Source organism: Aphidius gifuensis, linkage group LG4 (assembly GCF_014905175.1).
Source record: "Aphidius gifuensis isolate YNYX2018 linkage group LG4, ASM1490517v1, whole genome shotgun sequence".
In the NCBI taxonomy this organism is placed as follows: domain Eukaryota; kingdom Metazoa; phylum Arthropoda; class Insecta; order Hymenoptera; family Braconidae; genus Aphidius; species Aphidius gifuensis.
In genome coordinates, this window is record NC_057791.1 from 1,287,584 (window position 1) to 1,310,678 (window position 23,095).

The window sequence follows — 23,095 nt, forward strand, 5'->3', positions numbered from 1 at the left end:
TGTTTGCAATTTTAGCGCCACTAACTGGGGTAAAGCTCTAGCACCATCTAACGAAATTGTAAAAAAATTACATGAAAATATATATATTTACTAATGGTAATAATAAAAAACAACCCTTATAATTGAATTATTTTAAAAATTATAAATTTTTTATATATTTATTTATTTATTTCAACTTGAAAAAAAAAAAGAAAAAAAAAATTCATACAACAAAATATAATTTAAACTATCATTAATATTGAAAAAAAGGACACTATTATCTAGCCAATTAATTATAATATATAAATAAAAAAATCTTAAATATATTTACAAATTAATATATATAAAAAAGAATTGTATTTTATTTTTTTTTCTTTTTGGTTTCTATTATTATTTAAAAAAAAGAAAAAGAAAAAAAACACATTTTTATCGATTAAATTTATCATCTTGTGTACACATGTACATTGGTACTGGTCCATTTTCACCATAATAAATTTGTTGTGGTGGTGTTGAATGAAGTACATGCATTGGTTGTATATAAGGCATCATTTGTACTGGTATATTATGTCCATTTTGTTGATTAGCATGTCCTAATGTTGATGATGGATATGAACCACCATAAACATCATGTGGAATTTTACCAGAATAAATACTTGCTGATCTAATCATTGATGGATCATGCATACCAGATGCAGCAATTGCAGCCATATGTGTATCATTAATATCTGTACTCCATTTTAAACGACAAATACATATGACAATTATTATTATTGCAATAAATGCAACAACACCACCAACAATACCAATTATTAATGTATCATCAGTCATTGATGATGCTGTCATTATTTGTGGTATATCATTATAATGTTTATTATTTTTATTTATTGTTGTTGGTGCAACTGTCCATATTATTTCTGGTTCAGATAAAATTGTTGATCTACTTGATGATTTTATTGATGATTCTGTTGATGATGATGATGTTAATCCAGATGATGTTGATGTTGTTGTTGTTGTTGTTGATGATAGTAATTTTTTAAAATTAAATTCTTTATCACATGTTAACATTTCTTCTGTTAATTCATTGATATATTTATCATGCAAATATTCTGGATATTTACATTTTATATTATTTTCATGATTATTAATACGTAACCATTTCCAAAAATATATTAATTGACAATCACAATTAATTGGATTTGTTTGTAAACCTTCAAATTTAACCATACCATTTCTTTCATCAAGTGATGTTAATAATTGTTGTGTTATTGTTGAAAAATTACTACCAGATATATCAAAGCTAACATGTGTTGATCTTGGTATTGGAAAAAATAATGAACCAGGTAATGAATCAATTGATGAATTTTTTAATGAAAAATTTAATTCATTTGTACGTATACCAACAAGTATACTTGATAATATATTTTTTAAACGTTCACCACGTAATGTTATATCATGTAATCTTGGATGTAATTTAATTGTTAAATAATCATTACCAATATTTGTATCTTTTATTTCAATATCTAATATTTCTAAATTTGGCATTTCTTTTATTATTTTTGGTACATCAAAATATCCAAGACGTGGATAATTATATGCTGATAATAATTTTAATTTATTTAATGATTTAAATGTATTTTTTTCAATTTTTGTTGTATTTAAATTTGACATTTTTAAATAACGTAATTTATCAAGACCATCAAATGTATATTCATTTATAATCATTGGATCATTACCAGATATATCAAGATATTTTAATGATGGTAATAATTTATATGTTGTAGATAAATTTGTTAAATTTTCTAATTTATTATTTGATATATCAAGATATTCTAATAATGTTGTACGTTCAAGTACACTTGTATTAATATTACTTAATTCATTATCAGATAAATTTAATATTTTTAAAAATGGTGTTTCAAATCTTGGTAATTTTTTAATACCAGTATTATGTAAATTTAATGAACGTAATATTTTAGCTTTACCAATTATTTCATTTATTGAATTTTCACTTAATGGATTGCTTGATAAATCTAATATTTTTAAACTACCAATTATATCTTGTGTAAATACTTGTACAATTTTATTATTAGCAATATTTAAATAATTCAATGATAATAGTTGTTTTGTTAATGAACGTATTGGTATTTCATTAAATTTATTAAATGATAAATTAATTTTTTCAATATTACGAATTCTTGATATATCAAATATTGTTTCTGGTAATGATGTTAAATTATTATTTGAAAGATTTAAATATTCTAAACGTAATATACCTTCCATTGTTCTTTCATTTAAATTATCAATTTTATTATATGATAAATTTATTATTTGTAATTGGGTTGAATTATGAAATGATAATTCATCAATTGCTTCAATATTATTATATGATAAATCAAGTATACGTAATTTTCCAATTTGTGAAAATGTAAATTCATCAATTATTTTTAATAAATTATTTGATAAATTTATTATTTCAATGTTCTCCAATGTTTTTATATATTCATTTGTAAATTTTAATAATTTATTATTACTCAAATTAATTTCACGTAATTTTGTGTGTATGATAAATGTTTTTGTTGATAAATTATCAATTAAATTATTAGATAAATCAATAATTTCTAATTGACTTGTTGTATCATCAAATGGATCACTTGAAAATGATGTTAATTTATTATCTTTTAATATTATTTCATATATATTATTTATTCCATTAAATCCACCATTATGAATTTTTTTAATTTCATTATATGATAAATCAAGTATTGTTAAATTATTGAGATTTTTAAATGTTCCTTCATTTATTTCTTGTATGTTATTATGTGATAATATTAATTTAACAAGTGATTCTAAATTTATAAATAATATTGTTGGTAATATTTTTAAATTTGTTGATGATGCATCAAGTGTTACAAGTGAAGATGGAAATATTGGTGGAAATGCTTGTAATGGATTATTACTTATATTTAAATATTTTAATTTTATTAAATTTTTAAATGTATCTGGTGTTATACGTTTTAATAAATTTTCACCAATATTTAATGATAGTAAATTTTTTAAATTTAGTTGTCCAATTGTTGTTATACGATTATTTGATATATCAAGATTTAATAATTTATCATCAATATTTGTAAATGTTTTTTGATTAATTGTTGATAACATATTACCAGATAATTCAATGTTAATTAATTTTTTAAAATTAATAAACATATTATCTGGTATTTCACGTATGAGATTTCTTGTTAATGATAATGATACAATTGTTGGTGATGTTGAACGTAATAAATCATTTGATAATGCAGCAATTCTATTAAATTCAACATGTAAATGTGTTAGGGATGGTAATCTATTAACTGCTGTTGCTGGTATTAATAATATATTATTATCTTGAAGTGATAACCATTTTAAATTTGTTAAACCTTCAAATGATGATTCTTCAATCTGAAAAATAATATTTTACAATAGTTTAAAATTGATTTTGTTATTTGCATTTGTTTTAATTATTTTTACTTACTGTTCGTAAATAATTTAAGCTCAAATCAAGACGTGTTAATGATGATAAATTTGCAAATGCATTTATACCAAGTCTTCCAATATTATTTCTACTTAAATCAAGTACTTGTAGTTCTATTAATCCAGCAATATGTGTTCTTTCAATTTCCTAAATAGAAAAAAAAAAACATTATTAAATATTTAAATATTTGTCAAGTTAATTATTATTTTTAACTTACGGTAATTAAATTATTTGATAAATTTAAAAATTTTAATCGCTCAAGATGTCGAAATGCTTCTGTTGGAAATTCTTGAAGAAAATTTATTGATAAATCTAATTGTAGTAAATTATTAGCACCTGTAAAAGTAAAATATTTTTTTTATTTATTTATATTTATATAAACATTAAGCAATTGTGCAAATTATCTTTTTTTTTTTTTTTTACTTTTCAATTTATTAATGACTTTTTTTTTTTTTTTCATTGAGAAATTCATAGTAATAAAAACGTACAAGTTAAACAGGTGAAAAGAAAATTTTTTATTGTTCATAATGACAATGGAAGTAACAAGGAAGTATTTATTTTAATTATTTTTTTCTTTATGTGGGAGTTTAAGACCTTTAATTTAAAATGCAAAAAAAATAAAAATATAAAATTCAATGTATATATCACAGCAACTTGATCATTGACCGTATTTTTTACAACATGATTATTTCCCACGATAGACCGTTCCCTTTCTCACAAAATAAAAAATAAAATATAAAAATAATAGTACAATATTTTTATTATTATTATACAAAATTAAAGCTTTATTTAATATATATAAAAAAAATATTTTACCTTTGAATACATCACTGTTGAAACGAGTTAATTCATTGCGTGATATGTTGAAAAAAAAAAGATTATTTAAACCTGCCAGTGAATTGTCTTCCATGTGGGTAAGTTCATTTCTACTTAAATCAACACGAAGTAATGATTCACCAAGATTTCCAAACGCAAAACGTGGTAATAAACCTGAAATAATAAATTTTTTTTTTTTTTTTTCATTACTAGTAGAAAATTAATTGCGCTGGTCAGACTAAATATTCATTAGTGTCAAGTTGAAGAAAAAAAAAAATTCCAGTTGTTTTTATATTTTAAAATTCTAAAAGTGTATAATGTAAAATAAAATATTACTTTCTCTATAGATAATTTAGTTTGAAATAGAAAAAAAAATTAATATATACCAATATTATTTCCAGCTAATGATAAAATTCTCATTTTTTTTGGTCCTTTTAATGAATCAGCTGGTACAATTGATAAATTATTATCATCCAAATAAAGTTCTTCAAGATTAAAACATCCTTTAAATATACCTTCTTCAATACTACGTATTCCATTACCATGTAAATCAAGTAATTTTAATTTTTCTAAATCATGAAATTCATTACTTGAAAATATTGGATTTAAATTATCACCTAATAAATTATTACCAAGTTTTAATTCTTTTAAATTTGGTGTATATTTTAATGTATTATCCATTAAACGATATATTAAATTATCACTTAAATCAAGTTTATCAATATTTAATCCAATACTTAATAAATCATCAGGAATTTTTTGATAACCAACATTACGTCTTGTTATTGATGTTATTGGTTGATTTTTTAATATTTCAAAATTTTCTCTTGTAAATATTATATTATCACAATTCATATAAATTGTTTTTATACGTTCTGTTGATAATGTACATTTACAAGGTATTTGTAAATCTTTTTTTAATTCTACACATGGTTGCCATTGTCCATTGATACACCCAACACTCATCAACAATAAACTCCATATTAAAAATCTAGAAAATCAAAAACATCATTTTAATTAAAATTTTATTTCATATATATATAACTATAGTTGTTAATTAATTTTGAAAATATTAACTGGTATTTTTCGAAACTAGTCAATTATTTTCTTGTCTTTTTGATAAGTCTTTTTTTTAATGAAAAAAAAAAAGAGAAAATATACGTAATACAGATGATAATTATTATGAGATTTCTACATGTCTGATGACATATAAGCTGGACCTTTCTACTTCATCAAATATATTTTTTTAATTTCATATGAAAATTGAATTATTAAAATTATTATCTAACTTGTAGATGTTTTTTTTTTATAATTTAAAAATATAATAATTAGATGAAGTTTTAAATTTTCTTTATCATCAAGTATTTTCTTGGAAAATGAATATAAAAAAATAAAATAGGCTAAATGAAATAATAATATATGGAAGTTGATGGGCAACTTGTTTGCTGTATACCCTCAGGTCATTGATGTCTCTCCACATACCAAGAAACTTGAGTTTAATAAAACTTTCTCTCTCATCAAAACAACTTAACTTGATTTTCAATTTTCCATTTTTTATTTTTTTTTCATGTGAAAATTATTAATACAAGTGACTTGCAAAAAAAAAAGGCTAAATAATTATGTTAATTAACTTAATATCAAGTAATAATTTTGTTATTTTTTTTGCTTAAATTAAAAATAGAAAATTTATATAGAAAAATTGTAGTAATTAATTTTTTCGATTGACGATTTATCTTTTATTTTTTTTCGCTCTTTAAATTTAATAGAAAAAAATTATAAAAATATGCATTTTTAATTAAGTTCAATGTATTTTATTCGCGAGAAAGTTATATTATCATTAACAGCGGTATTTCCGCACTTGGATGCATCGATGCCTTCTTCAGTAATTTTATATTTCAAGTGTAACGGTTCTTCCGTGCTGGATCATCATCCGCGAGGTATATAAACTCTCAATGAGAAAAAAAAATTATAAAAAAGATGAGTAGCTAAATGAAAAAGTAAAAAAACCTGATTATAAAAAAAATAATAGGAATTCCGAGGTCATGAGAGTTGAGAATGAAAAAAAAAAAATATTTCCTTGATAAATTTTGAAAAATAAAAATAGAATTTACCTCATAATTATAAGATAATAAATCCTTTCTTAATTGACAATACTCCTTTTTTTTTTATCAAATTATTTTCATTATTTTACAACACATTATTTATTGATCTATATTTACATCAAGTACACAGACACTTTTCACTCCACTTAAGGAAAACACATAAGCTTTCTTTTTGTTTAAAAAAAATAAATAAATAAACTAGTTGTACATCAAAATTTTCACTAAATTAAACATTAATTAATAATAATTAAAATATCAATATATTTAATTTTTAATAATTTTAAATATAATTAAAATTTGAGAGAAAAAAAAAAAAACACTAGACACACACAGTGTTTACGTGGCTAGATGGAAATAAGTACTGGCTTTTTTATAATTCAGTTGGAGTTGGTTGGAGTTTCTTTGGTATCCAGGTGATGGAAGCGTTGCACAGCAGTAAGATCGGAAAAGAGGCAGTGACGATTGAGAAGGGGGGATTGGGGGGGAGGAGGATGAAGAAGAAAAAAATAAAATGAAAAAAATCGGTGAAATTATAAAGAAGTAATATAAAAGCTGGATGATGCTATGTGTGGTAGTCAAGACTAGAAAAATTATGTTTTATTTTTTTTTTTTTGAAATAATTATTTCAAGAGAAAAAATAAAATTAAATTAACAAAGATTAAAGGATGATGTTGATGATGAGAATAAAAAAATATATATATATTTTAAAAAATCGAAAAAAATATTTACTCTGTATGTAGAGAGACAAATATGCTGAGAGAAATATCAGACTTTAAACGATAACGGTATATTTATGAGGACAAGTAGGAGATGAACAAGAAGAAGGTTGAGTCTTACATGTATGAAAAATTTAATTTTATATACTTGTGTTAATACCAATCAAAAAATTCAATTTTAAAAATTCAAAAAAAAAAATGATTTTTTAGATTATAAATTGAAGATTGATATATCTAAATAAATAAATTACATTAATTAAACATAATGCAAAATAATAATAATAATAATTATTATTATTTTATATATTTAAATAAAAAATTTTACTGGTAATTAGTGTTCAGCTGTTGTTAATACTTTAGTAGTCAAAGTATATAAATAATGCTGATGAAAAATCAATGACCCTGACAAAATTATAAATCTTGCATGGAACCACTCTTTATATATTATATTGTAGAATTATTTACAAATATATATAATTTGTTTATTTGCCTTTCACTGCGTATTTCTATACTATCGTATTTATATTATATTTTTTATTTTTATATATACTATTGATGGATGAAATTGATATATGCGTAAAACGAATTGACCAAGCCCTTTAATTAAATATTTTAATATAATGTATTTAAAATTATGTTTAAAAAAGAAATTTATTTATTTATTTATTTATATAATTTTAAATATGTATTATTTATATAATGATTTTTTTCTTTTATAGAAAAAATTTATTTGATATGTATTTTGAATTATTTATGTTTAAATGATTGTTTAATTGAATATAGATTTTTTTTTATGTTAAAAATTATATTTTATTTTATTATTTCAATTATTTTAAAGAAATATGTGGTATTTAAAATATGCGTATATTAAATTCAAGGTAATATTAATGTTGAATCACGTGAAAGTAGATCTTGATTTTTTAAAATTTTTATCAGGAATGTTCGCATCGATTGGATATTGAGTAATGAGTGTCTATACATTTAAATTGACTCAAAAAATAAATAAATAAAATAGTTTACTTGCAGCATGACCAACCCTAATATACAAAAAAAAAATTATTAATTTGTATATATTTATGTATTTTACATTGAGAAACTATAAAATTATAAAAAAGTTTTAAAATAAATTGAGCGAAAAGAATAGTAAAAGAAAAAAAAAAAAATGCCTGAATTGTATAAGTCATTATGTATTATGAGATCGAGATCAAGATCAATGGATCAATGATCAGGCACACGGTATGATGATGAATTGGTGGAATTTTGTTATTTTTTTTTTTTTTATTCAGGTAGTCTTGAATAATTTTTGTATGTTGCATTGTGCTCGCACGGTTTCGATTGAGACTCCGCCTCTCTCAACCTTTTTTTTCTCTCATCATGACCAGTTTTCTAAAATATTTTTGAAGGTTGTTTATGATTACATAGTAAGGGTCGTATAATTATATAAACCACAAAAAAAATATATATATTTTTTTTTACATAAATTTACAAGTGGTTTTTATTTTTTTTTCGATTTTTAATTTGGAAAAATTACTCGGACTTTTCTATACAATTTTCTTTGTCTTGAAAATAATATTTTTTAATTTTTAAATCAACAATAATTAATTAGATGAAATAAATTATTATCAAATATAATTTTCATATTATACAATTTAAATAGACCTTCATGGTCAATTAAAGCCACGGAGTTGTAATAATTATAATTGGCTATAACCACGGATTCGAGATGTCGCTGATGTGACTCATAAATCTTTATGATTATAATTTTGTGATTCACATCAATTGACACTGACAGCAAACAACAATAACACCCTAAAAATGTTAATCTACCTATCAAATTAAACAAAAATTGTTTATGTCTTTTTAAAAAGTTTAAAAAAAAAAGTTTCTATCATGTCTGTGATGTTGACTGCTGATTGGTTTCCCTTGGGACGAGATGTATACTTTAGGTAAATAAATAAAGAAAATAAAATAAACATTGAAAATTAAATTAACAATAAAATTAATTTTTATAGAAAATTTGAATTATATCCAATTGAATTTCAAAAAGAAGTTAATCAAAATAATATTGTTGTTGCTGCACCATACGGTGGTTCAATAGCTGTAACAAGAAATCCAAAAAAATTTGTTAAAATACAAGGTTCTAGTAAGCCAATTATTTCATTATATTCATCATCTGGTATATTAACTGGTAAATTTACATGGAATAGTGGTCAATTAGTTGTATTAGGATGGTCACATCAAGAAGAATTATTATGTGTTCAAGATGATGGTACAATAATAATATATGATTTATTTGGTGTTTATCAATCATCATTTAGTATGGGTAATGAAGCTAAAAATACAAAAGTTATTGATGCAAAATTTTTTACAACAGTTAATGGTACTGGTGTTGCTGTTTTAACATCAACAAATTTAATATTTTTAGTTAATAATATAAATGATCCAAAAGTACGTAAATTACCAGAAATACCAAAACTTGGTGGACCAATTGATTCATGGTGTGTTGTTAAATTTGAACGTGAAAGTCGTGTTATATTATCAAATCAAAATGGTATATATGAAATTCATCATGCTGGCACAATACCACAACCAATATTAATTAATAATTTTTTTACAAATAATATTAATAGTATAACAGCAATTGCAGTATCTGGTAGTAATATGCATATTGCATTTTACAGTGATAATGGATATTTATATCTTGGCTCAGAAGATTTACAAGTAAAATATATTGAAGTTAATACTGGTATGAATGAGCCATTAAGTGATATTGCATGGTGTGGTACTGAAGCTGTTGTTTGTTGTTGGAATAGTACAATAATGATTATTGGACGTAGTGGTGAAACAACATTATATACATATGATACAACAGTACATCTTGTATGTGAAATTGATGGTGTTAGAGTTATATCTGGTACATCACATGAGCTAATACAAAAAGTACCAAATGTTGTACAAAAAATATTTCGTATTAATTCAACAGATTCAGCATCATATTTATTAGAAGCATCAAAACAATATGAAAAACGTAGTCATAAAGCTGATAGTTATATTGATTTAGTTAAAAATAAATTAGATAGTGCTATTAAAGATTGTGTTAATGCAGCAAGTCATGAATTTAATTGTAATACACAAAAGCTATTAATGAAAGCAGCAAAATTTGGTAAAGGTTTTAGTTGTACAATTAATCCAGAACGTTATGTACAAATGTGTAGAATATTAAGAGTTTTAAATGCAATAAGACATACAGCAATTGGTATACCATTAACATTTACACAATTAGATATGCTTACATCACAAGTACTACTTGATCGTTTAGTTGTTAGAAAACATTATTATTTAGCAATACAAATAGCAAGACATCTTGAAATGCCTGAAATTATTGGTGAAAGTAGAATATTAGCACATTGGGCATGTTATAAAGTTAAACAAACATTATTAGATAAAGAACAAATTGCTGAAGAAATTGCTGCTAAACTTGGTTATGCACCTGGTGTATCATACAGTGAAATTGCTGAAAAAGCAGCAAATTATGGAAGAAAACAATTGGCAATTAAACTTATTGATTATGAACCAAAAGCACAATTACAAGTACCATTATTATTAAAACTTGGTGTTGAACAAACAGCACTTAATAAAGCTGTTGAAAGTGGTAATACAGATCTTGTATATACTGTTATATTAAATTTTAAAGAAAATATGACAAATGTTAATTTTGAAATGTCAATAAAACATTGTCCTTTAGCAATGTCATTATATATTAAATATTGTCAAAATCATAATCGTGATACTTTACTTGATATTTATATTATGCATGATGATTTTTATTCACAAGCATTATGGTATATTAAAGAAAGTTTTAAATTAAAAAATTTACAAACAAAAGATGCATTATTACAAAATGCATATGAAAAATTTAAAATGGGAAGATATGATAGTAATGCATCATTAACTGAAGAACAAGTTAAATTATTAAAATATCAAAAATCATTAGAGGATACATTGAGACAACAAATTGTTGGTAAATCATTACATGATACTGTTAAAATATTATTATTACAAAATGAAATTAAACTTGCTGATAAATTAAGATCAGAATATAAAATACCAGATAGAAGATATTGGTGGTTGAGAATACAGTGTCTTGCTGAAAAACAATTATGGAATGAACTTGATAAATTTTCAAAAAGTAAAAAATCACCAATTGGATATGAGCCATTTATTGATGAGTGTTTATTACATGGTAATCAAATTGAAGCTAAAAAATATTTACCACGTATTAGAGAAGATATTAAAGTTAAATATTTAGCTAAATTAAATATGTTAAATGAAGCTGCACAAATTGCATATGAACAAAAAGATACATCAGCATTGTCATTTGTTTTAGCACAATGTGGAACATCTGATCGTCAAGTTGCTGAAAAAATTAATTCAATGATTGCTAGTCTTAGAAGTGGAAAATAAATTATATTATTTTATTTTTAATTATTATTATTACACCATATATATGTATATTATTATTTTCATTTTGTATATAATTGTTTAATTATGTTTTTAATTATAATAACAATTTATTAATATAATTAATGTTTAATTTTTTATTATTGATTGTTCATGTTTATTTACGACATCAGCAACAATGTATTTTTCAATTTCTTCACCATTATTTAATTGTTCCTGAGTAAGATTTATTTTATAATCTTCATTTGCTGTTACCATTACAACTTGTTGTTTACGATTTTGTAACATGTTTGCAATAACAAGCTAAAAAGAAAAGAATACCAAATGGTTTTAGAATCGTTAATCATTGATAGAGGGTTTTTTTTTTTACTTACGGAATGTTTATAATTATTTAGGGCTTTTCTAGCTTTTGATATTAATAAATTTTCATCAGTTTCAAGTTTAAATGATATGACAAAAGCATTTGGAACCCATAAACTAACAAGTGGTTTTAATATTTTTGGTACCAAATGAAGTGAAAGATTTGGTACAGTTGTTGATTGAATTTTATGTACAGACTAAATACAAAAATTTATAATTAATTATTAAATAAAAAACAAGTGTTAATGATGATTTATTACCATTTCATTTGATGGTACATAAAAATCTGAAACAGCAGCAGCTAAATAAAGTAGAGCTTGATTATTCAGTGGTTTTAAAACTTCACATGCAGCTCTTAATAACCAAAGATATTCAGAAAGTGTTGTAAAACAAATTTGAAGTAGTTTATTATTTTTCAATGCTTGATTATATTTTAAATACACATCAATAACATTATTAGAATATTTATCAGCAACTGTTAATGATTGATGACCATTTTGTTCATTTAAAACCAACATGTCTAGAAATTTTTGACCTATAAAATGTCGAGCAAATGGCTCCAATGATTTTACTCTGTTGGAAGATAAAAAATTAGTTGATTAATTTAGATGATATTAGGATTACTTAATGATTACCTAAAAAGAAAAATAACAGCATAACCATGCTCCAAAAAATATTCAGCTGATACTGAGCCTCTTGTTCCAGCACTAAAATTATCAACATATCTTACTGTATTATGTTCAAGTGGTACTGTTGTTCCTCCACTCTAAATAATTATCATTAATATATTTTTTATTATTGTTTATTAAATATATATATATATATTTAATTATTAAACTTACTGTAACAAGTACAACTTTACTATTTTTTTGTACAAATTGTTGTAATAGTTTTTTACTATTTTCCAAATCAGCTGGAGGCTTTTGATTTGCATAAAATTCTTCCCAATTTGATTCAGTTTTATTTGACAAATTCATTTTGTTTATATAACTATTGACAAGTGTCAATTTAAAATGTTCTTGTCAGTTTTTTTTTGTAAATTACAAAGTCCATTCTAACCTTAATAATTTAGCTCAATGTAAATAATAATAATAATTGTTACAAATAAATTAATAAATTAGTTGAAAAAAAAAATCAATTAAAAGGAATAATTATATAATTAAATCAAGATAAAAATTGAATGACAAATATATTTATTTACTTTAAACAATTTAGTAGTAAATTACAATAAAAGAAAATTTTATTTTTTTGTTCAATTCAATTGATAAACATTTTTTGTTTTTTTTTTTACTTTTTTTTTCAAAGGTAAATTGCGCAATACAAATTACAATTAACCCACCTTACTAAATTATCAAGATAAATAATAGTAGATTTTGTTTTTACTACGTTATTTTTTAACTTAACAATTGTTTATTTAGTAAGTTGGTGGTTTTGCATGTTCAGTGTCTTTAACTCTATCAGAAGCCCAGAACTAAAAAAAAAAACAAAAGAAAAAATAAGTAACAATAATATTGATTATTAAATATATTGTTTATATTGTTGACATTAAAAATATATAAATATTTATTTATCAATAAAATTACCTTGTATTGTTTGTCCTTGTAATATTGCCATGGTTCTGGATTTTTTTTGTTGATCCATGAAACATCAGGATTACGAGTTGCCAAACGTATCAAATAACCACCAGCTCCAAGAGCTCCAGCAACAAAACAGACATACAAAGGAAGTAGCTAAAATATTGATAACAAAAATAAATAAATTACAAAATTATTTACAAAAAGAGAGAAAGAGAGAGAGAGATATTATGAAAGTTAATTATAAATAATTGTAAAAAATAAAAAAAAAAACTTACAGATGGATTTTTAGCAATACTGCTTTTTGTCATTCCCTGCATCATCTTGAAAGCTTTTTTAGTTACGTGATATAATTATTTCAATAATAAATAAAAGAACGTATAATATTACACGTCTTTATGACTCTGGTGAACGTAATATTTTGTCCCAGATGATCTTGAATGATCTAGATGACAAAAAAGACGCATTAAGCGCTGCTATTCGAAAGCCATTTTGTTTTTCCTTAAAAAAGCGCCAAATTTAATTTATTAAATTCATTTTTTTATGTTGTCATCATCAATGTGTATGTGTGTGTATATATTTGATGTATGTCAACTGTTTATGTATTGGTTAAATTAATCAAGCACTGATCAGCATCAAAATATCTGATGAAATTTGTGTTATTTTGTGCAATTATACAACAAATTTATTATAAATAATTATTAAAAATTGATTTAAAAAATGAGTTCTGATTATACACATCATAGATGGAGTCATCTTAAAAAAATACTTGAAAGATCAGGTCCTTTTTGTCGTCCTGATTTTGAACCATCATCAAATACATTACCATTTTTAATGGAAAAATGTAAAATTTTGGTTATTGGAGCTGGTGGTTTAGGCTGTGAGCTATTAAAAAATCTTGGTTTAATGGGTTTTCATCAAATTCATGTTATTGATATGGATACTATTGAATTGTCAAATTTAAATAGGTAGGTTATGATAATTTCTTATACATACCTAATTCAATAATTTTTATATTTAATAATTTAAATATTTTATTTTTAATAGACAATTTTTATTTCGACATGCTGATCTTGGTTCATCAAAAGCTGAAGTTGCTGCAAAATTTATAAATAATAGAATACCAGGATGTAATGTTGTTGCACATTTTTGTATGATACAAGATAAAGATGAATCATTTTATCGTCAATTTCATATAATTGTTTGTGGTCTTGATTCAATTGTAGCTAGAAGATGGATAAATGGAATGTTATTATCATTATTAGTATATGAAGATGGTGAACTTGATCAAGAATCAATAATACCAATGGTTGATGGTGGTACTGAAGGTTTTAAAGGTAATTCACGTGTTATATTACCAGGTTTAACAGCATGTATTGAATGTACACTTGATTTATATCCACCACAAGTAACATATCCACTTTGTACAATTGCAAATACACCACGTTTACCAGAACATTGTATTGAATATGTTAAAGTTATACAATGGCCAAAAGAAAATCCATTTGATTGTATTATTGATGGTGATGATCCACTTCATATTAATTGGATATATGAAAAATCAATTGAAAGATCAATACAATTTGGTATTAGAGGTTTAACATATAGACTTGTACAAGGTGTTGTTAAAAATATTATACCAGCAGTTGCATCAACAAATGCAACAATTGCTGCAACTTGTGCAACTGAAGTATTTAAATTAGCAACAAGTTGTTGTGCATCACTTAATAATTATATGGTATTAAATAATTTAGATGGTATTTATACATATACATATGAAGCTGAAAAAAAAAGTGATTGTCTTGCATGTAGTGAAATACCACGTGAAATTGAATTAATTGATGGTAATATTAAATTAAAAGAATTTATTGATTTATTATGTCAAAGACATGATTTACAAATGAAAAATCCAGGACTTACTGTTGCTAATGTTGATGGAAAAAATAAAACACTATACATGCAAACAGTACCAAGTATTGAAGAAAAAACACGTGTTAATTTGGGTAAATCATTGACAGAGCTAGGATTAACTGATGGAATGGAAATTAATGTTGCTGATATTACTACACCAAACACTATAACATTGAAGCTTAAATTTAAAAATACAGATATTGAAATGGCTTGACAAATAATATAATGATAAATTAAATAAATACTCTATATTAATGCTTTTTTTTTTTTTTTATTAAATAATTTGATATTTTTTTTTTCATAATGTTCTTCAATGTTTTAATTACAAATTGAAAAAAAAAAAGCTCAAATAAAGTTAATTATTAATTGATTGATCAAGATGTAGCTATATTTTCTTTTTCGTTTTTATTTGCAGAAAAAAAAATGGGATTTATTGAAAATAATAAATTCAAAAACAAATTTAAATATTAATTTTTTTTTCTTTATATGACAACTGCCAAATGTCGACACTCATTTTACAATTTTTAAGTAATTTATTTAAACAATTTAATGAAAAATTATTTTAACACAAAAAAAAAAACAATACCAGATTGTTGTTTTAGTTGATTTTTTTTTATTTTAATACAAATGATTCTAATAATTTTTGATAATAAGGGATACTTGAAGAAAAGAAAAAATAATAATAATAATATATCACAATGATAGTTGATAAATTTTTCAATGATAGTAATTTTTTATTAATGCACTTGAGTGCGAAAGTAAAAGAATAGTTGTTGTTATTAATATTGTTGATACATCTTGTATTGGCTAAGGAAATATTAATATTATCAAGTATATCATTGTTATCTTTTAATTATCGATAATTTTATTGATGTAAAAAATGACGAGTGCACGACTTTGATGATTAAGTCATGATGGGCATATTTATTGAATGATGACAGTTGGCTTTGTGTTAAGCCTTGGCATCAACTTCCATGGCAACTTCGTTAACAGCTTTTTCAGCCTTCTTCTTCTTCTTTTTAGCTGATTTTGGATTTGCAGATGAGTTAAGAAGAGACTGAAATAATTAATCATCAATTAGTTACAGTTAATAAATTTGTAAAATATAAATTGTTGTATTAAGTTTGTTTAATTAATACCTTGAGCTCTGGATCTTCGACAGTGCAATCTGTTTGGAATGCATCACTATCAAATGGTAAACCTGTTATTTTATGTGCACCATTTGGCATCAACAATACTGTAAATTTAAATTGTGCAACATGTTCATTTGGTTTTTCATATAAAACTTGGAATGGTTCAATCAATCTGTGATTAACACATTCAACAACAGCCATTTTAGTTTTTCCTTCTTCTTCAAATGTACGAAGATTAAATGGCATTGTACCTTGATTATGAGTAAGAACAGAATAAAATGCTCTTGATGCTTTTAATTTTAACTGATATGTTTCATCAGTTTTTTTATAAATTGTAACACGTGTATTTTGTTCACGTCCAATACCTTCACCAGTACTAACTAATACATCCATAGCATAAACCTAAAAACAAAAATAAAAATTCATCAATAATAAATTAATATAAAAAATAATACAAATAAAAAATAAATGATTTATCAACAAACCTCATATGTATCAAGAGTGAATTTTTCATGTTCTTTTTTTTGTGCATCATTTGGATTTTGTATTATTGTTTTTTCTCCATCAATTTTAAATCTTTTTAATTGATGACTCAACATACCTTCAATTGGTTTACATTTATAAGCAGCACATACTTTTTCAACAGTACTTGTTATTGAATAAGTACCAGTACCTGGTTTTAAAAGTCTTAATGCAGCTTCAGATGCATTATGTGCAGCTACAACAACATCAGCTTTTTTACCAGTTACTTTTTTATCAGCTGATGAACCAACGACAATTGTATGTGCAACAACAGCAATAAAACCATCAACATGTGCACCAAGATCACTAGATTAATAATAAACAATATTAATTATATATTAATTAATTAATAAATAAAAAGTAGTTAAGAAATAAATAACTTACACTTTAACCATATCATCTTCTTTCAATATCACATCAGGTTCACTTGCAATTGGTGAAAAATGGCAAATACAATTGTTAACAGATATACAAGTTGGAAATGCAATACCTTTTTTTAAATCTTTTTCTTTCTTGAATACCTTGCTTGTTTCTTCAAGCAACAATTTATCACCATATTCACAAGTTTCTCTTACTGATGCACCAGCTACGCATTTTTCCAGAACTTGTTTCAAGATCTCTATATTTTTTTTTTTTAAAATAGAAAAAAATTTAATTATTATTTAAGCATCATTCAACAGATTATTATTATTATTATGATCATTGTATGAAAAAAAAAAAAAATAATTTATAAAAATAAATATGACAATTAATGGTTGGTTATGGTGAATTAAATTTTTTTGATGAAAATTAAGACAATAATGATGATTTTGTAATGATAATGTTGGAGATAATTTTGGATTAAATGAAAAAATAAAATTTTATAATGAACGCTAGTCCACATGGCGTGTAGTGGCCGGCATTGCTGGTTCACATTCCATATGGACATGATGAAAATATCCATTAAAATGTTATTTTAAAATGCTAAATAAATTATTATCATATTGGTAAATAAACATAGCATCATTATCTTACGATTTACGATTGTCCCAGCCATTTTATACTTGGTTACAACCAAGTCTTCGGCGATGGTCTTCTCAATTTCTTCTTTGTCCGCCATGTCTTTTAGCACAATTTTAATAAACTGAAACAAATTTAATACAGAAAAAAAAAAGCTGGATCTCAAATGATCTCAAATTGTCTAGGGCAACGTGGATTTGAAAATATTATCTAAAAACACTTGTAGTGAAAATAGCAAAAAAGTATTATATGACGTGGAACATGGCGTCTTTTTAATTTTTTTTTTTGTATTTTTTTTTTCTCATATTGCTTATACTGTTGATTTAAATGTTTACAAAATATTTTTACTCTTTTTTTCTCTCTTATAAATAAATAAATTTATCTCCTAAAAATAAAGCTATATAATTAATTAATTTTAAAAGGAAAATTTTAGTAGAAAAATTCAAACAAAATAGCAATTTTTTTTTTTTTGTAAATTGTTTATTGATTGTTAAACTATTGAAAAATATTTATTTATATTTATTTAACAATTTTTTTTCATTATTTATTTATTTTTATTATTATTAATTATTATATTATCGAAAATTGTTTACTAAACTATGATAAAGTCAATTTTATTTTCTTGAAAACAAAAATACAAAATAAATTTAAAATTTTGTATCAAAATATTTTTTTTGAAATACAAAATTATCATTTGTTTATATAATAAAAATTTAATCTTGAAAAATTATTAAATTAATTTAACAATAAAAATAAACATATCTATACTATTAAATTTAAATAAACATTATTTTTTTTTTTTCAAGCTATATAACTTTGATATAAAAAATAAATAAAAAGAAATTTTTTTTATCAAAAATATTAAATAGAAAATAAAGCTATATATAATGATAATTAATAATTAATCAAATGACGTCATTGGATCAATAATTCTTTTAAAATTTGAAGCTTTAATTTTATCAACAATTTGTGAATTATTTTTTTGTTGTTGAAAAGGTTTATTTTTCAAAGACATTGTTTCAATCATGCTTGTCAATGATTTATCAGTTTTATCAATAATTTTACCATTTTTTGTATGTTGAAAATGATCCAATGATTTACTTTTAATTGTTAAATTTTTCATTCTTGCTATTGGTTCTCTTGCACGAATATTCCAAGTACGTTTTAAATCAGTATCATCAATTTTATTATTTTTTTTTATATAATTTTCATCATCCAATGATTTACTTTTAATTGTAAAATTATTTTTCATACGTGCTATTGGATCACGTGCACGTATATTCCATATTTTTTTTTGTTTATACAATGGACTTGATATTTCTTTATCTTTATAATCATCAATGATACTACGAACTGGTGATAAATGATTAATTATTAAATTTGTTTCTCTTCTACGTTTTTCTGTTTTTGAAAATATTAAATCCATTGATTTACCAGCAAGAAGAGGTGAACCAGGTGCTGCAGTTAATTTTGGTGATAAATAAGGTGAAAGTACTGGTACCACTGATGATGGTGATGATGATGATTCACATTTTTTTAATGTTGAAGAATTAATTAAATCTTTTATAATAAAATTTGATGATGGAACAAGTGGTTTATGACAAATTGTACTTGATGCTGCTGGCTCATCTTCATTAATTGTAGTACTATTTGATTTTTTATAATTATTATTAACATTTGAATTATTTATTGTTGTATTAGTTGATATACGCATTGCATTTTTAATTGCATTTGCAAATGTATAAAAAATTCCAGTATTATTTTCAATTTTAGAATTACCTTTTATTGGAGATTTTTTTGGTAATGATAATGATTTTGGTGTATTTAAATGTTCAACTGCTTCTTGTTTTTTGTTATCACTATTATTATCACATGATGATTTTTCAACAATATTTTGTGTTTGTTGATTATGATCTGTTGAAGTTGTATTTTTATCAATAAATTTATCAACTGTTTGAGTACAATCAACAGGTGAATGTTCAGATATACTTTGATGTGCATCAAAATAATCATCAATTGATGTTGAATTTAATAAACTTTCATTTGCATTTTGTTCAATTGATTCATTAAACATACCAATTGAATTTTTCAATCCAATTTTTGTGGATGATGTTATCTCTGACAATTGATTTAATTTATTCATGATGATTTTTATTTTTTTGGACGACAAATTATAACCAGACAATTGAAATTATCACCACTGTCTTCTTGATTGATCTAAATTAAAATTGACAAAAAATTTAATTATAAAACTGGTTAATTAATTTATATTTATCAAATTTTAGATAAAATTATTTATCAAATTTTCAATAAGTACCTCTTTATTTGCCACGTTGTTGGATGTTTTTATTTTATTTTTTTTTCTTTTCTTTTGTGAAAATTTAATATTGATACGCATGCGTTATTGTTTTGGGGTGGCACTTGATCACTTGGTCACATGTGACTCTCGTGATTTGAGTTGAGAATCTCTTGATGTTGAGAATCTCTTGTTATAAATTTAAAAACACACTTAAAATATTTTTAAAAAAATATATACATAATTATATTAATTAAAGTGTATTTTAAAAACATTAAACAATCGTTAAAAGTGTTTTATTTATTTTTTCGTCTAATAATATTGTGAAGACTGAAGAGGTTATCATGGGTATCACATCTAGCACACAAATGGTAAGTTTATAATTAAAATTTAAAATAAAAAGTTCATGTAATTAATCAAATCATTTATAATTTTTTAATATAGATAAATCAACAAGTGTTTTATGATAAAATTAATGACTTAAATGATGACTGTCTTGCTGAAATTTTTATGAAACTATCATTGGAAGAACGATTAATCATTGAATCAGGTAAAAAGTATTATTTTTTCTGTTAATAATAAACGTAAATTAATTAAACTAAATAACTGGTATTTTTCTTTGTGTTTTTCAGTATGTCAAAGATGGAAAAATATCAGTCAAATATCATGGTATAATGTAGAAAAAATGAATTTACAAAATCTTGGACTTGATAAAAATTATATATCACAAGATGATGATACAATGTTACGTTATTTTTTTAAATCAATTCATCTATTTGAACGTTGTGGAAAATTTGTTAAAATATTAGATTTAACATGGGTACATGATTCATCAATAATGCCAATAATTAAATTACATTTTCCATTTATTAAAAAATTAAAACTTCAAATTAACGATTGGATTAATCGAGATTTTGATAATGCATTTTCAAATATGAAAAATCTTGAATCATTGTCAATTGTTATTGAGCCAAATAATCAAAGTATACCATTAACATTAATTGATGCACTTAATGGAGTTGTTGATAAATTGAAAAAGCTAAAATTTAAAAATTATTTATATTGTACTAAACCTTGTGGATCAGAAGAAATGACTATTCCTAATCAACTAGCATCAGTAAGTTAATATTTTTAATTATTTTTAATTAAAAAAAATGATATAATAATTATAATTAATTATTTAATTACAGATTATTAAACAATCAAAGTCACTTAATTGTTTGAGCTTAGTTGGTTACGAATTGAGTGATGCAATAATTGCTGAAATATCAAATAAAAAAAGTTTGACTAATCTTGTTATACATAAAAGACTCAAGTGTAATAATGATAAAAGTATTTATCCAATTTCACGTATGAAAAATTTAGAAATATTGAGTATAAGTGGTGCTAATGATACATTTATAATTAACTTATCAATAAATTCTAAAAATTTGAAACATTTACATCTAGATAATTGTTGTATTAACAATGATGGGATAAATGCAATTATAAAATTTGAAAAACTAAAAACAATTAAAATGAAAATAGTTAATGAATATTTTAATGTTGATAATTTTCCTATTTTTAAGTTTGATGAACATGTGGAAAAATTGATATCTTTTAATGACACTACTATTTTTTTTTAACACTTGAATTGATTAATTTTGATAATGACTAATAAATATTATATTATTTTATAACAAATAACATGTTTGAATTAATTTTTTATAGATATAATTTTTGTCAACATGCTGTTGCTTACAGGGGCTTTGAGCAAAAGCAGTTTGCAATTTTTTGCGTTGAAAAATTAGCATAAATAATTAAAAAATAAAATAGAAAAACTAAATTTTCTTTAATATTGTAGCTAATTTATTACCTATTTTTTTAAATAAGGAATGGTTTTTAATTTTAAATAATTAAAATTCAAAAATTTTACAATATTTTGTATTTTATTTTATAGAATATAATAATTACTATTAACATTGTTGTAAATAGGTTTATTTATTGACTTTTTGTTGATGTTTGTTCATTTGAATTTTTAAAACTTTCAATTGCATTTTTAATTGTTGGAGATGACATTACTGTATCAACACCATTTGTTGCATGTGTTGGCAATTCAGATACATAATTAATGCTTTTTTTAACACCTATATTCCACATTCCTCTGGCACAATTTGTCATTGTTGATATATTTGGTAAATCATTAAGTACAACACATTTCTATTAAACAAAAAAATTTTATAAATAAAAAATATTAATTATTAATATAAATAATGACAAATTAACTTACATCTTTAACAACATCTTTGACAGTATTATTTGTTAAATATGGAGTAATATTATTATATAATTTTGTGCAAAATTTAATACTGTCATCTGAATTTGACCATAGACCTTCTTCAACAGTATAATAAATTAATCCTCCAACGATACTTGATTTAACAGCAAATCTATAAAATAAATAATTATTTAAATAATCAATAAAAATAAACCTATTTTTAATAACAATAATAAACTCTAAATATTTTTTTTTATATTTTTTTGATAACTTACTTAATTAAACCCATTGTTGTTGATTAATTTGTTAAATAAATTATTGACAATTGAAATTATGTAGATAAATTATATAATATTATTTTTAATCAATAAATTATTATTGTTTTAAGGGTGTAAAGTGTAAACAATAAACACACACGACTAAATTTTAGAGGTTATAACAATTCTCAAAATTTAACA

At 23.0% G+C, this 23,095-nt stretch overlaps 8 protein-coding genes across 8 annotated transcripts; 3 read left to right on the forward strand and 5 right to left on the reverse strand.

The window, feature by feature from the left end:
• Window positions 1–357: 357 nt before the first annotated feature.
• Window positions 358–6,791, reverse strand: LOC122854343 (protein artichoke). The gene is made up of 6 exons (XM_044154877.1): window positions 6,418–6,791; window positions 4,693–5,297; window positions 4,307–4,480; window positions 3,708–3,826; window positions 3,491–3,637; window positions 358–3,417 (listed from the first exon to the last, which is right to left on the reverse strand). The coding sequence occupies exons 1-6, from the start codon at window positions 6,420–6,422 to the stop codon at window positions 406–408; spliced, it is 4,062 nt and encodes a 1,353-aa protein (XP_044010812.1). The 5' UTR covers window positions 6,423–6,791; the 3' UTR covers window positions 358–405.
• Window positions 6,792–8,888: 2,097 nt separating this feature from the next.
• On the forward strand, window positions 8,889–11,725 carry LOC122854344 (vacuolar protein sorting-associated protein 16 homolog). The gene is made up of 2 exons (XM_044154878.1): window positions 8,889–9,070; window positions 9,137–11,725. The coding sequence occupies exons 1-2, from the start codon at window positions 9,015–9,017 to the stop codon at window positions 11,586–11,588; spliced, it is 2,508 nt and encodes an 835-aa protein (XP_044010813.1). The 5' UTR covers window positions 8,889–9,014; the 3' UTR covers window positions 11,589–11,725.
• Window positions 11,575–13,023, reverse strand: LOC122854346 (uncharacterized protein C4B3.18). The gene is made up of 5 exons (XM_044154880.1): window positions 12,788–13,023; window positions 12,581–12,711; window positions 12,206–12,518; window positions 11,960–12,142; window positions 11,575–11,888 (listed from the first exon to the last, which is right to left on the reverse strand). The coding sequence occupies exons 1-5, from the start codon at window positions 12,920–12,922 to the stop codon at window positions 11,715–11,717; spliced, it is 936 nt and encodes a 311-aa protein (XP_044010815.1). The 5' UTR covers window positions 12,923–13,023; the 3' UTR covers window positions 11,575–11,714.
• Window positions 13,024–13,342: 319 nt separating this feature from the next.
• On the reverse strand, window positions 13,343–13,986 carry LOC122854348 (cytochrome c oxidase subunit NDUFA4). The gene is made up of 3 exons (XM_044154881.1): window positions 13,798–13,986; window positions 13,529–13,675; window positions 13,343–13,416 (listed from the first exon to the last, which is right to left on the reverse strand). Exons 1-3 carry the CDS (start codon window positions 13,840–13,842, stop codon window positions 13,360–13,362), a joined length of 249 nt encoding a protein of 82 aa, XP_044010816.1. The 5' UTR covers window positions 13,843–13,986; the 3' UTR covers window positions 13,343–13,359.
• Window positions 13,987–14,080: 94 nt separating this feature from the next.
• LOC122854345 (NEDD8-activating enzyme E1 catalytic subunit) lies at window positions 14,081–15,889 on the forward strand. The gene is made up of 2 exons (XM_044154879.1): window positions 14,081–14,487; window positions 14,567–15,889. The coding sequence occupies exons 1-2, from the start codon at window positions 14,240–14,242 to the stop codon at window positions 15,642–15,644; spliced, it is 1,326 nt and encodes a 441-aa protein (XP_044010814.1). The 5' UTR covers window positions 14,081–14,239; the 3' UTR covers window positions 15,645–15,889.
• On the reverse strand, window positions 15,890–18,241 carry LOC122854349 (proliferation-associated protein 2G4). Its single transcript, XM_044154882.1, has 5 exons — window positions 18,100–18,241; window positions 17,470–17,704; window positions 17,049–17,391; window positions 16,570–16,965; window positions 15,890–16,487 (listed from the first exon to the last, which is right to left on the reverse strand). Exons 1-5 carry the CDS (start codon window positions 18,182–18,184, stop codon window positions 16,383–16,385), a joined length of 1,164 nt encoding a protein of 387 aa, XP_044010817.1. The 5' UTR covers window positions 18,185–18,241; the 3' UTR covers window positions 15,890–16,382.
• Window positions 18,242–20,646: 2,405 nt separating this feature from the next.
• On the forward strand, window positions 20,647–21,953 carry LOC122853687. Its single transcript, XM_044154104.1, has 6 exons — window positions 20,647–20,751; window positions 20,825–20,930; window positions 21,013–21,162; window positions 21,292–21,497; window positions 21,571–21,838; window positions 21,949–21,953. The coding sequence occupies exons 1-6, from the start codon at window positions 20,725–20,727 to the stop codon at window positions 21,951–21,953; spliced, it is 762 nt and encodes a 253-aa protein (XP_044010039.1). The 5' UTR covers window positions 20,647–20,724.
• Window positions 21,954–22,352: 399 nt separating this feature from the next.
• On the reverse strand, window positions 22,353–22,961 carry LOC122854351. Its single transcript, XM_044154895.1, has 3 exons — window positions 22,913–22,961; window positions 22,650–22,809; window positions 22,353–22,579 (listed from the first exon to the last, which is right to left on the reverse strand). Exons 1-3 carry the CDS (start codon window positions 22,924–22,926, stop codon window positions 22,361–22,363), a joined length of 393 nt encoding a protein of 130 aa, XP_044010830.1. The 5' UTR covers window positions 22,927–22,961; the 3' UTR covers window positions 22,353–22,360.
• Window positions 22,962–23,095: the final 134 nt, after the last annotated feature.